This window comes from Peromyscus leucopus, chromosome 12 (genome assembly GCF_004664715.2).
Source record: "Peromyscus leucopus breed LL Stock chromosome 12, UCI_PerLeu_2.1, whole genome shotgun sequence".
NCBI lineage: Eukaryota > Metazoa > Chordata > Mammalia > Rodentia > Cricetidae > Peromyscus > Peromyscus leucopus.
This window is the reverse complement of record NC_051073.1, coordinates 76116533-76130276: the sequence shown is the minus strand read 5'-3', so window position 1 is coordinate 76130276 and position 13744 is coordinate 76116533. Positions and strand designations below refer to the sequence as shown.

Genomic DNA, 13744 nt, shown 5'->3' with positions numbered 1-13744 from the left:
TATGAGCCTATGGGGCCATTCTTATTTAAACCACCACACTAATTTTAGAGCTAAACCCATGATTCTGGTTTCTTCTCTGTACCTCTTATCAGGCTATCATTTCTAGGCATGTTTGGTTCTGATAGGCAGGAATGTTAGAGCCAAATGCAACCCAGAATTCAGGACTCTGGTAGAATAATCATGAAGGATTCAGCCCCTCAGAGGAGTACTGTCACAGCCCTGAGCAGCCCATCGAGGTAACTGTTTGACTTTTTCCTAAGTAGAAACCATCAGTGAGGTGATTAGAGGGTAGGAGGCCTTGACTTTATATATCTGAAAATGAAGTCTTTCCCTCTTCGGAGTCATTTTTTAAGTAAGACCAAACATTTGGCCAGCAATGACAAGAAGAAGGGGTTTTTGACTAATAGAACAATGCCATCCTTTAAGATGTCGTCTTTGTAATTCTGCTTCCCATAACAGGCCTTGAAAACTTTCCCCTTTGAACAAAAAGAGAAAGCAGTATGGACAGGCCATAGTATCTATCCCTTGTGGTAGAACTTGTAGTCAGCTTAGGAATGTGTCCTGGGTTCCCAGCCTCACCATGAGTCTTCTCTGCTGGCACTGTCCTTTTCATCTGTTACAGAGAATCCAGCCTGGCCCTCTGGGTCACGGTGACTGAGTACTGCCTGCTTTATAGTGAGGTGGCACCCCCTTCCTAGGAGGCAGGGTGGTAGGCAGGCTTGAATGAATTTGGCCGAAATGCTACATTACATGTCTAAGCCTTCAGAGTTCACTCTGAGGATGTCAAACCAGCTTCCAGAACCCGCTCTGGCGTGACAGACCACCAGCGTTTGTCCCCCGGGTGGCGTCTTTCACAGTAGGTTAGGCCAGGCGTAGCCAAGCACGTGCAGGGCAGAGCACGTGGGTTTCAGGAACATCGCACTAGTTCAGGGGCATTCTGGGGTGAAAGAGAACGCACCAAATGGGTAGATTGAACAGCACACAACATCCACTCGCAAGCTGAGCGGCAGAGCAGGTCTGTGGGCCCAGCTCTGGGGAGACAGAGGCAGGTGAGGATCCCTGAAGCCCGCTACTCAGCGAGAGTTCCAGATTCAGTAAGAGACTCCATGTCCAAGGGGGAAGAAAAAAAAAAAAAAAAAGGCGAGAGACTTTCAGAGGCCCCCACATGAATATCGGGCCTTCAGCATTTCACACAGAAACACTGCTTCCTTTGTGATGAAACAGCATTTAGTGACACTTGGCTCTTGGGTGACCTGGAAGGCACTTGGCAGGTGCAGAGTCAGCACCCCAGCAAATTGGGCAGCTGAATTTGCCTGTGGGAAACCCATAATGCCTTGTAACTTCATGTCACCTTCTGTCTGCCACAGATGTAGTTTAGTGGCTCACCCTGTCGCGTACAGACAGTACGTTAGCGTGTCAGAACCTCAGTCTCCTGCCGCGTACAGACAGCAAATCCCTTCACCTCGGGGTTGCTGCTGTGTCCTTAAACATGGAGGCATCTGACGGGAGACCAAGAGCCCTCTGGGCAGCAGGAAGACTCCGTCTCCCCTCTTCCCCCCGCCTCCCCCAGCTGCAGCTTGGGAACATTGCTCCACTTGATAGAGAAGACGATGACTCTCAAGGGCAGCACACTGATGAGTGTCACTAAGTGTGGTGTCAGAGCCGGGTTCCGAGTCCTCCCTGGGGCCGCAGATGGCGTGGTCAGCACAGTGTGGCACAGCGGGTTTACATGAGCCTCGAGGCTCCTCCCTGCAGTTAGCTTGGCTCTGCACTCGACCCGCTTTCTCCCAGCTAGCTTCCTCTCTCATCCCCCTTGTGAAGGCCTGATGGGATGAGCCTTGACGTCCCAGAGCAGAATCACAGAGGCCACCCGTGTGAGTGACCCCCGCAGGCCCCTTTCTGCTCTTTGCGCTGCTTGTGAGTGACTTGTGGTCAGCGTCTCTCAGCCTGATAACGAGACCACCACGACAGGCAAAAGAAGTCCCTGGAACTGGATTGCCTCCCTGCAGATCTGCGCTCCACCACCAGTGTGACCTTTGGCACATTGGTGAAGTAACAAAACGTCCCTCCTAGGTGCGGTGGGGATGATGCGACGGTGCATGGGATGCCTTGCACCATGGCTGCCACTCAGCAGCGACACTGAGCCGCAGCAGTCCTGCCGGCTGTTCCTCTTTACACGTCACCGAAGCTTCAGCCAGCGCGGCCTGCATCTGCCCATTCGACTGTGAAAGGTCATTGTGCCACCGTCACCCTAGAGCATGTCCTGCCCGGTGCGTCAGTCTCGGGCAGCTTACAGCCTGATGTGTTATTTCATTATCTAATTCGTCATTAGATAATGTGACCTATGGAGTTCTGAGTCACTGGTCACTGGGACCTAAGAGGGCCCGAAGGGTCAGGTGCTCAGGGCGAGAGCATACCGTGCTGACATTCAGGAAGGGCGCTTTCTGTTTGCAGGAGCTGCCGTCTGCTCTTACCTTTGAGGCCGAGGTTTCTCTTTAACGAAACAGTTGGAGCTCTAGGTTGAAACGGCTCAGATGGTAGCAAAAGCCTGGCTGAGGGCTGCAGCCGACTATAGTGTTAACAGATTCCAAAGTGAAGCTGAGGACAGCCAGGAGAAAAGCAGAAATATAGTTTTCGTTGCATTCATACTCCAACACATTATGGTTCTGCCCAAGTACACCGAGCACCCAAGGCATGTTGGGTGGAAAGACGATTAAGAAATGAAATAATCACATATGGATCGTGAGCAAGAAGTGAACAGGCAGAGTGCAGCTCCATGTGCCCATCAGTGCTCTTGGGTGTGCTTGGAAGGCTCCCGGGCAGGCTCCCTAGACTCCTGTCCCTCCTGGGAGCCCAGCCTGCAGGGTGGCGGTGACTCAGATGCTTCTGCTGTGGGTCCCGAATGCCTGGGTTGGTTTTCTCTGGCGGATGTAATTACAGTTCACTCACACCACGTCTGTGAGTCACCCAGCTTTGCAGCATGCTGGCATGCAGTGCTCACCTCATGCCTTTCCCCAGGGCTCTCACAGATCGCCAAGACCTCGTTTCTTTACTTTAATGCTGAGCCTTGCAGGTCGTTTCCGGGGGCTCCGCTTCTTCCCCCAAATGTCCAGTTGCAGTTGAATTTCCAGTCCTGAGCTGTGGACGTCATCACACTGCTGTACGTGAGCACCGGTCACTTCTCTTCTCTTGTGACTGGGGTCATCAGCCCTACCTAGTTCCATGCTAGGATGGTTTGGGACGTGGGAAGGGCTGTGTGTCATGGCTTGACACACTGCTTGGGTTATTGGTCGGGGTTTTTTTTCCTCCCATTTTCTTTTTAAATTGTAAATTTTTTAGAAATATGTGAATATTTCCATCTCTTCCACCATTCCCTCTCCCCTCTAACTCCTCCTGTGTCCCTACTCCCTCTCAAATTCATGACCTTCTTTAATTATTGTCACATGTATACATACATGCGTCTTGTACACACATGCATGCATACACCCCATTGACTCCATTTCATGTCATTTGTATACACGGGTGCTCAGGGTTGATCACTAGGATTGGATAGCCTATCGAGGGACTTGCCCTTGGAGAAAACTGATTCTCCCTTCCTCAGCAGCCGCTGATTGCCTGCAGCTCTTCATCTGGGGTAGAGTCTTTTAGAACTGTCCTGTCCACGTTGGCATGTCAGCTGGTGGTGTCATTATTCAGGTCTTGTTCAGGTGGCCATACTGTTGAGATCTCATGGTGCAGCAGCGTTCCCGAAAGGTCTAGAGGACACACTCTTGCAGCAGGCATCATGACTCTTTCCGCCCCTCCTGTATAGTGTCCCCGAAGCCTTGGGTGTACAGGTAGCATTGTAAACGTACAGCTGGGTGCTGCTGCAGAATACAGTCAGAAGTGACACTGACTGAGAAATGGCAAGAGGAGGCTCTCTCTCCTCTAGGCCTGTGACCTCTCTGCCTGCGGGTAGCTGGCTAGGTTTATGGTGCCAGGTGTGAACTCCCTCCTTAAGCTCAATTGGAGGTTGATAATCAGTCACAATGGTTAGCCAATCAGTAAACAATGACAACAGATGTTGGTGAGAATGTGGACACCCTTTATTCACTCCTGATGGTGTTACTAACAGTAGCCACTGAGGAAATCAGTGTGGTGAATTCTTTTTTTTTTTTTTTCTTAAAAAAAAAGCTAGAAGTAGATATGACAAGTATGCAAAAGCCTCAACATCCTTCTCCACAGATACATGCTCAGCCATGTTCATTTCCACTCTATTCACAATACCTAAGAAATGGGCCTTTTAAGAATAGCTTAAAAGGCCCTTCAGCTGAGATAATAGAAATGTGATATATAGACTATGGGATACTATTCAGCTGTAAAGAGAAATGAAATCATGAAATTTTTCAGGTAAATATATAGAACTGGAAGGTATTGTACTAAGTGAATACCAATGCCATATAGTCTCTCTCTCATATGGATCCTAGCTCTGGATCTTTAGCATTGAGTATATATCATAAAATAGCCGCAAAGCCCCCAAAGCAGAAAGGAACCACTGGCAGTACAGCAGGAGCACTAGGGAGGGGCAGGTGGGATGTGAGCTCTGATTTGCATTTGCTTGATTGCTAAGGATGTTCAACACTTGGTGGGGGTGGGGAGGGGCGCATACAGGGTCTCACTGTGTAGCCCTAACTGGCTGGCCTCTAACTCACAGACATCCACTGCCTTCTGGGATTAAAGGTATGTGCCACCATGCCCCGAGTTGAACAACACTTTTGAGGGTATTTCTTAGCCATTTTTATTTCATTTTTGAGACCTCGCTGTTCAGATCTATAGCCTGTTTTTTAATTGACTTGTTTTGTTTGTTTTACTGTGTTTTGAGTTTTGTAGTCTGGATATTAATCCTCTCTCAGAAGCATAGATGGCAAAGGTTCTTTTCTACTCTGGATGTCCTCTCCACTTGCTTGGTTCCTTTTCTGTGAAGCATTTTAGTTTTATGGAGTCTCATTTGTGAGCTGTGGCCTTAATTCTCAGCAAATGGAGCCCTGTGTCAAAGACTTTTCCTGCACCTTTATGTTGTAGGAGAAGTTTAGAATGTTGTTGTTTTCTACAGGGATTTTAGTTGGGGTTGCATTGAATTTGGTAGGATGGTCATTTTCACAGTATTGCTTCTAGTCATCCATGAACATAGGAGGTCTTTCCACCCTCTAGTGTCTTCCTCAATCTCTTTCTTCAGAGGTTTTTAAGTTTCTATCATAGAGATATTTTTTACCTACTTGGTTATGTTCATTCCTAGATATTTTAATTTTTGAGGCTGTTGTGAACGGAAGCATGTCCGTGATCTGTTTCTTAGATCCCTTGCTATTGGCATATAGAAAGCCTGTGATTTAACTTGGTTTTGTATCCTGCCTCTGCTGAAAGTATGCTCATTTCTAGAAGTTTCTGGGTGGAATTCTTGTTGCTCCCACTTTGACTTTGTGCCTGACACCGACTTGGCAGATGAGTTCTCATCAAATGAGTTCTGTGCAACCTCTTTCCCCGAATCCCATTTCCCTCCAGGGCTGTCGGGTTGGCGGTGCCTCCAGTCGGCTGCCCTAGTTTGCTTTGGTTCGCAGTGAGAGCCATGATGGGCTTCAGTAAACACCACTGTGTTCCTTGAAGCTCCTGTGCCCTAAATACGCATCGTCTCATGGTGCCCACATCCCCGGATGGCACATAGTAGCAGTGCTCTGAACTACATTGTAGCTTGGGCCCGGTGATGCTCCCAGGAAGCTGCTGAGCAGATGAGAGCTCAGGTGTCCTGCCCGGATCCACTGCTCCTTCTACCAGGCACTTCCAGCTCAAGACACTCACTCACAGTTACTGCTACCATTATTAAGCATCTGTAAATCTCAGATATCTCTGCAGAGTTTCACGGACAACAGAACAGACTGAGAGAACCACTCAGCCAGAATCCAGGAAGAGCCAATTCTGCCATCAGAAGCCATGCCCGTCTCTCTGTGCTGCAGGGGGTTTGTGGGGAACTGTTGAATAAGAAAGGGCTAAGAGTGTTGTCGCTCACCTTTCCTATCCCTCCAGTCATCTGATGGGCAGATGTTTATTCTAAAGCTGCTGCAGGCTGAGCTTGGTGCCAGCGAGCAGGCTGCCCTGCCTGGCCCTGCTCTTCCCCGGATACTCTCCCCATGCCCCTTCTTGTTCCCTGGCCTCCTCACTGTGGCCTCTGCACTGAGCTTCAGTGCTCCGTTTCTGGGTCTCCGGTCACGTTAGCACGAGGTCCCATGAAGGCACATGATGGAGACTGGCTGTGTATGCCGGAGCCGCAGGCTCCTCTGTATCTTCTGAGTGCCAGCCCTGTGAGAGCTCTTGGGGTCCTGGGCATGGCTTTCTTCCAGCTGCTCAGCCAATTCCTATTGGAAGCTCTGATCAGTTTCCCGGTGTTACCACAAGCCAGGAACAGCCCACCCTGCTCAGAGAGAGCGCAGGTGACTCGCCTGAGACTGTGTGGGTAGTGACTGTGGAAGGCAGTGTCAGCCTCCGCCCCCCCGGGGCACAGCACAGACCTCCAGCCCCAGCATCTTCAGTGGCACAGGCCTTCCTTCATTGCTTTCCTGACATTTAAAAATACTTTCCCCAAACCAGATTAAATAAAATTACTGGTTTGGCTGACATGTAGGACAAACTTACCCGCGATCACAGGAACCTTTACAAAGTCCAACTGTGGAATTGACAGCTCAAAATGAGTCACGATGTGGGATTTAGCAAATGTTTTCTGCACAGAGTACTGAGGACAAATAAGATGTAGGGCTGAGCCAGGCGTGGTGACCCTGTCAGAGGCCCCCCTCTCACGGCTGAACTGTTGGTTACCGGTAGTTGAGGGGTGAGGTAATCGCTGCCTTCAGCTGTGGGTCCATTGATGACCCACCCAGGCTCCACTTCGAATCCAATGGCACACAGATGGCCCTGGCTAAACCAGACAAACCAAAAGCCATAAACCTGGGGACAGAACTGATAAAGACGGGAAGAGTGTGGTAGGGATGGGAGGCAGACAAGAGGGTGTCTGGAAGAGAGCGATCCGAATTTTTTGAAGAATAAAAACTTTTGCTCAGGGAGCTATTGGCTATTGGTGGATGCCTTAGTTACTGTTCTGTCACTGTGAAGATGCCCCAGGACCAAGACAACTTACAAAAGGAGGCACTGTCCATCCCCAGGGCCTGACACAGGAGGATCTCTAGAAATCCCAGTCCGTGAGGCTGGAGGTAGTGGACGGGAGCCAGTCCGCACCTCAGAGTCTCATGGCCACAGCCAGATGTGCAGCCTTCTGTGCACACCTGTTTGCCAGAAGCTCGGTCCACCCTCACTGTCCTCGCATTAGAGGAATGGAGTTCAGATCCTCACCTCAGCTGTTGTGTGCACTAACGGTCGCTACCATCTAAAACTCGTTGCTCTCAGCTCAGGAAGTGCTCATGGCAGGCGACCACCTACCAGGTCCTTCAACAGCCAGCTGTCTCATTTCCCCTCGAGTCACTTTACTGTGTGTGGCTCTGGCCATTTATGGGGTACCACCGTCCTGCAGTGGCTCTACTCCTAGATGGTCTCGGGGCTCACACCATACCCCGGGAGGCAATTTCTTGGTACCTAGAGTGACAGGCTCATGTTCTAAGAGAGAACCTGTCACTTTCAGTGATATGTCCTTCACTGTTGTAGGATGTTGCCTTAGTTACCGCTCTGTCGCTGTGAGGAGACACCACGGCCAAGGCAACTTACAGATGAAGCATCTAATTGAGAGGTTGCTTAGGATTTCGGAGGGTCAGTCTGTGGCAGGAGCACGGTGGCAGCAGGCATGCATGGTGCTGGAGCAGAGGCTGAGAACTGAAATCTGACCTGAAAGTGGGGGGTAGAAAGCGAGGTGTGGGCTTTTGAAAGTTCAAAGCCCACCCACAGCGACACACCTTCTGCAACAAGGCCACACCTCCTAATCCTTCCCAAAGAGTTCCACTAACTGGGGACCAAGCACTCAAATACATGAGCCTATGGGGCCATTCTCAGTCAGACCACCACAGATACCTTATTAGAAACCCCTTCTCGTGGCAGCGTCAAGAAATTTAAAGGCCTAATAGAGAAATGGCACCTGGGCAAGGCCAGAGCTCAGTGCCAACCCTGCCAGCTCACTTAAGTATGCTGTGTGACTGGAAAAATGTCCTCTGTGTGCATGTGTATGTTACATGTTTTATTGGACAAACCTCCCAACTGTCTTCAATTTACATAGCCCTACTTACATGGTAAAAATGTAAAGTGTTCAATCCAGTAAGATTCAAACAAACCATTTAGCAAGGACACTATGGTCTGGTTCAACAATCTTAGCAAGGATCACTAGGGTACGTGTGAACCCAGCAAATGTTGAGAGCAACATAACTAATTGAGTTATCTTGGAAAAAAGTGCTAATTAATTGGCTGGATACAGTTGAACCAGGAGCTAAGACATCAAATAACCTAAACGCACCCTGCCAATATCAGGACACCATAAGGAACAGTGCAGACACCATCCCCCTCAGCTGCTTGAGGTGGGTGTCTTCAAACCCCACCCCATACCTGCTAGCCCAAATCTGCTTTTATTACTAAAATATGTATCTTACAGCCCAGGCCGGCTCAGAGCAAACGGTTCTCCTGCCCCAGCCCCCCACACTGAGGGGTCTCCATCGGACAAACGGCCCCACATTGTGGGGTCTCCATTGGATACTGTCATCAAGAGTCAGCATTTAATAACACCCTGAGCAGTTCTACGCATTGAAGACCGAGACTCGCTGGGTCAGAAACTGCGGAATGAACCTTATCCAGGACGTCTGCACTTCTGACTCAGTCAGCAAACTCCCAAGGGCAGACACTGGTGTATCCCCTGCCCAGAGTAGGCCCACGTGCTCTACAGTATTTCCCAGGGGCTTGATGACGTGGTTCTGTTTTTAGCAGTAGCATTCTACTACCCTGTGACACGACCTTCACTTTCCTAAAAAAGATCTTAATTGCTTCCAAAATATATCGGCTGGAATAAAATGAGAAAAATCTAGGTTTTGTAAAACTGCAAGTCTGTGAGAAATAAGATAAAGCCAACATTTGTCTCAGCCCACAGAAATAGTTGCCACCAAGTTCTCTTCAGCACTGTTTTTCTGGCAGCAGACCGTTGCATCTAAAGGTGGCGTACACTGTCCCAGCTGCTCAGGAGGCGGAGATGGCCTAATGCACGTGTGAGGCCAGCTTTGCCTGCACAGGGAGACCTGCTGCAGGTCGGGGGAGGGATGGACGAGGAAGGACGGAAGCACCATTAGTAACGAAACGTAAGAGACGACGATGTCCAGCGCAGGTTTTCTTCTACAGGGTCTGGGGAAGTGGCCAGGCCCTACCTCTGCATTTCCCGTCATGATCTTAGGATTCTGCATGAAGTGTAGTGTCCTGACATTTGATGCCAGTTTACACAAGTATCTCCACAGGGGACAGCTTTCCTTGCCGTCACTGCGTCTTTTTTAAATGGCCTGACTTCCCCAGTGTTTGACTAGTTCTGTTGGTTGTTTTTCTTTGACTCTTCTGGGAGCTCACCACTCGGCTCCCAAATAAAACACACATGGAGGCTTATTACTACTTATAAATGCTGGGCGTTAGCTTGGCTTATTTCTAGCCAGCTTTCCTTAACTTAAATTATCCCATCTACCTTTTACCTCAGGGCTTTTTCCTTTTCTTATTTCTGTATATCTTTCTTTCGCCGTGGCTGGCTGTGTGGCTGTGTGGCTAGCCCCTAGTGTCCTCCTCTCCTGTTCCTTCTTTCTTCATGCTTCTCCCAGATTTCTCCTTCTCTTCATTCTCTCTGCCTGCCAGCTCCGCCTATCCTTTCTCCTGCTTGCTGTTGGCCATTCAGTTCTTTATTAGGCCAATCAGGTGTTTTAGACAGGCACAGTAACACAGCTTCACAGAGTTAAGCCAGACATAAAAGAACTCAACACTGTCTTTGCATCATTAAACACATGTTCCACAGCACAAACAAAGGTAACACACCTTAAACTAACATTCCACAAGTCTCTTCTTTGTTTGCTTCTTGCTGGACCCTTCTTTATTGAACCCTCCTGTGTGTTAGTTTCAACTTTCAGCTTGATACCACCTAGAGTCTAGAGGAAGAATTAATCTCAGGTTAGCCCATGGGTGTGTCTTGATTGTTAATTGACCCACCCTACACCCACCCGTGGGGTCCCCCTTTTTTCCTCAGTGTCATTGGCCACCAGTCCACGAGGACAAAGGAACGGGAACAGAAAGCTTTGTACAGGGTCTGTGGCTACAGTGGAGATAGCCCCCTGGGATGTGACTTCAGTGACAGCTCCACTCTATTCCAGAGTAGAGGGGACACACAGCATTTGGAGTGGTAGCTGGGGCAGACCCTATTTTCCATTAGGTGGCACCCTCCTATCCTACAGCCGCATTAGTGGCCGCAGGGCCCCACGAAAAGAGCTGGAGCACGTTACTTAGTCACCATGTAGGCTGCGGGGGAAGAGCGTTTGCAGGGAGCTGGGTCAAGGGTCATCCTTGAGAGAAGTCAGGCATCCTGGGCCTAGAGACATCCTCCAGATAAGGCTAGGTAAAAGAGCAGGAAGCCCCCTGCTGGGGCGGGGCAGGGGTCCTCCATGTTGTGCTGAGCCCTGGGGGAGCTGCTAAGTTAGGGTAGACTGCAACATCTGACCAGCAGGCCTCCCCACACTCCCTACCACCCTCATCCCCTCACCCATACCCACCCCCACTGCTGCCACATCCACCGCCCCCGCAGGGGGAGAGAGCTAGTTTCTAGGAGGCAAGGACAATGCTTCTGCCCTGACTGTGGACGCGTGATGCTTTAGTTTCCTGCCTTGACTTCCCTGAAATAATGGACTGAAACCTGGATTGTAAACCTCATAGTCCGTCTTCCCTAAGTTGCTCTTCATCAGGGCATCGGTCACAGTAGCAGAGACGAAGCCAGGACACCTCGCCACCCGATAACCAGGGATGGTCCCTTATATGGGGCGTGGCAGAGGTGTAGAGTGGCCAGTCCAGGACATGTGCCTGCCTCCCTCCCTCCCCACCTGCCCTGTGCCCAGCCTGGGCACGAGTGCTAACGGATCTGAAAGACGCTGGGTCGTGCCTTTCAGTGTTGTGCCTGAACTGTGTGCCATTTCCCCCTGGGCTGTGGTTTGAGCCAGGCTTGGTGGGTTTCTCGGACTTCAGGTCTTAGAACCTCATTGGACATCTTATAAAATCTATCAGACGTGTGATGTACACTCTTTCCAGTCTCATTTTTCCTACCAAATAGCATTGAGGCCAGGCGGTTCTTAAAAAGTGTCAAGGCAGCTTTAACGCTCTCAGGTTGTAGTGGGCTCCTTCATCTGTCTGCAAGATCCAGTGAAATGAGTGTGCCCAAATGAGAGCCAGCCCCAAGAGGTCCCCCCATCCTCCTCATCCACTCTGCATTTCTCAAGCCACCTCCCCAGCCAGCCATACTGTCATGTGCATCAAGGAGGAGGTAGCCATAAGCTAGAACAGCTAGGACATTGTGTTTGGGGAGATGTGAGCCCTCTTCTCTTCAGCGGCTGCCTTCTGGAGCTTCTGACTTCCTTTCCTCCCGCTGGAAGACAGCTGGGGTACCTGCCTGCCGGGCCAGCAAGGCAGGTCTCACATAGCGCTGTTTCCATTCCCAGCCCCAGGCAGCTGTCTCCTGGGGGAGGCGCAAATGTTAAGGGAAAGGAGCGAGCCATTTCTAGAAGACAAAGGCAACTTACATTATGTCTTAAAGTTTCTGTATATCATGCCATCTTAAGTTCACATCTGGGTCAGCGAGACACCTCGGCGGGGAAAGGTTACTGCCACCAGACCTGACGAAGCTGGGTTCCGTCCTAGGACTCACACAGGAGAAAGATGAACCTGTGAGTTGTTCTGTGACCTCCACTCAGGAAGCATGGCATGCACACATACCCCAGATTGATTGATTTATCAATTAACTAGTTAATATCATTCTAGAGGGAAAATAAACCTGCCAGAACCTTTCTCATGGAGTGCTTCCCAGGAATGCCGTGATGGCCCACTGGGGGCACGCAGCAGCCAGGGCCACGCGTGTGCTCGGTGATGGTGCTAGTGGTGCGTCTGCACCAGGCCTCGGTGCTTACCCTCCGGCTTAATGTCATCCCCACAGCTTCAGCACTGAAGCCCCTCCGGTCACACATGTGAGGTGCCTGCTTGAGAACCCCTTTTCCTGTCTGCCTGACAGGTTCACAGTGTGAGGCAACAGCAGACAGTTTTTACTAGCCTAATGCACAAATAGGAAACCTCTAACCGAGGCTGTCTCTGAGGTGTAGTTACAGCAGCTAGCATGACTGAGCCCTAGCCTAGTAGGAGGCAGACTGTCCTCTAGCGTAACTGTCAGTGACCTCCCAAGGGTCACCTCCAGGGCCAGAGGAGTGAAATGACAAGGTCACACGAGGTGAGTGCTCGTGTTCGTGTTCAGACAGCTGCCGACCCCCGGGGCTCCTTGCCTGGAACCCTCTCCCCTCCCCAGGTGTGAGTTAGGCAGGGTCTGCAGCACTGCCAGGCTCTGGGGGTTGCGGGACGGACGGACAGATGACAGAGGTGCTCCAGCATCCCCTCTTGAAGCTGCCGCAGACTGGTCTTGCAGCCAGAGTTACAAGGAACAAGCCAATGACAAAGGAGGCCTGTCTGTGGGAGCCACATTAGGTGACGGGCGTGGGTGGACAAGCGGCACTCGGCCCAGAAGCCCTCAGGGAGGTCACGAGTGTGGGGAGTTTAGAGGTCATGGTGTGGAAAGGTCCACAGAGAGAGGATCGGGCTGGGAGGACCATCAAATCGGGCCTTCAGAAGGTCAGGCCGCTTCTTCTGGATGCTCTAACAAATCTCCCAGCCGCCGGGACTATCATTTTCTTCAGACACATGAGGGGACCACTGTGTCTTGCTCCATCCACGTGAGGAAGGTCAGAGGCTGCCCGGGGACAGACATGTCATTACTGACCTGACCGTTCTTTATTCCCTAGGCAAACCCCGAGCCTGCTCTGGATCCACAGCAAATGCAAGCCTTTGATCAGCTCTGCCGGCTCTACCGAGGAAGTTCCCGGGTAATGGTTCAGGGTTGATGCTTCTGTTTCCGAGCTGTAGTTGACTGGAGTCTTGCTTCCAGCTCTAGCTTGGAAGGTGCCCCCTGGTGCCTCTTCTGACCACGTGGCCCCCCAGGCCTGGCCCCAAGAGCACTCAGAATGTGGTGTGAGGGCAAAGACAACAGAGAGGCATCTGTTACTTACCTCCTGGGGGCCGTGAGGGCGCAGAGGGCTGTGCCCGGCCTGACTCCATCGAGAACAGGCTAGAAGCCTATTTCCTCCTTCAGGAGGACTTGGTTTACATCCGAGACTCCAAACCTGCCCCACAGCCAGGCCCTCCCCAACATCTGCTGTAGTTGGATCCGGGCCATGGAAGACAGCACTAAGCAACAGTGGCCGGAACTCACGGAAGTATTAAGTGCAGCAAGCCAGGACGCCATCCCTGAACCCCCGGGTCTCCCCCAGCTCGAGGCTTGTGCTCACTTAGTTCAGCATGGTTGGTCCAGCTCTGGCCACTGCTTCCACATGGCAGCTAGCAAGCAGAGTAAAAGGAAGACGAGGCTAGCCCTCTCTTCAAGAACAGTGGGCAGAAGTTGTCCATACTACTTCCCTCATCTACTGAGTAGGTCTGTGGCCTCCGAGCTAGCTGCAGTGAG

General features: G+C 50.9%; 1 protein-coding gene across 7 annotated transcripts in view; it reads left to right on the top strand.

Moving 5' to 3' along the window:
* Vps8 (VPS8 subunit of CORVET complex) overlaps nt 1–13744 on the top strand; it is a 237908-nt gene that overhangs the window by 220512 nt on the left and 3652 nt on the right. For all 7 annotated transcript variants that reach the window (XM_028859198.2, XM_037209870.1, XM_028859197.2 and 4 more), the window contains one exon: nt 13029–13109. In XM_028859198.2, coding sequence (XP_028715031.1) covers nt 13029–13109 — 81 coding nt within the window. The remainder of the gene's footprint in view (nt 1–13028; nt 13110–13744) is intronic.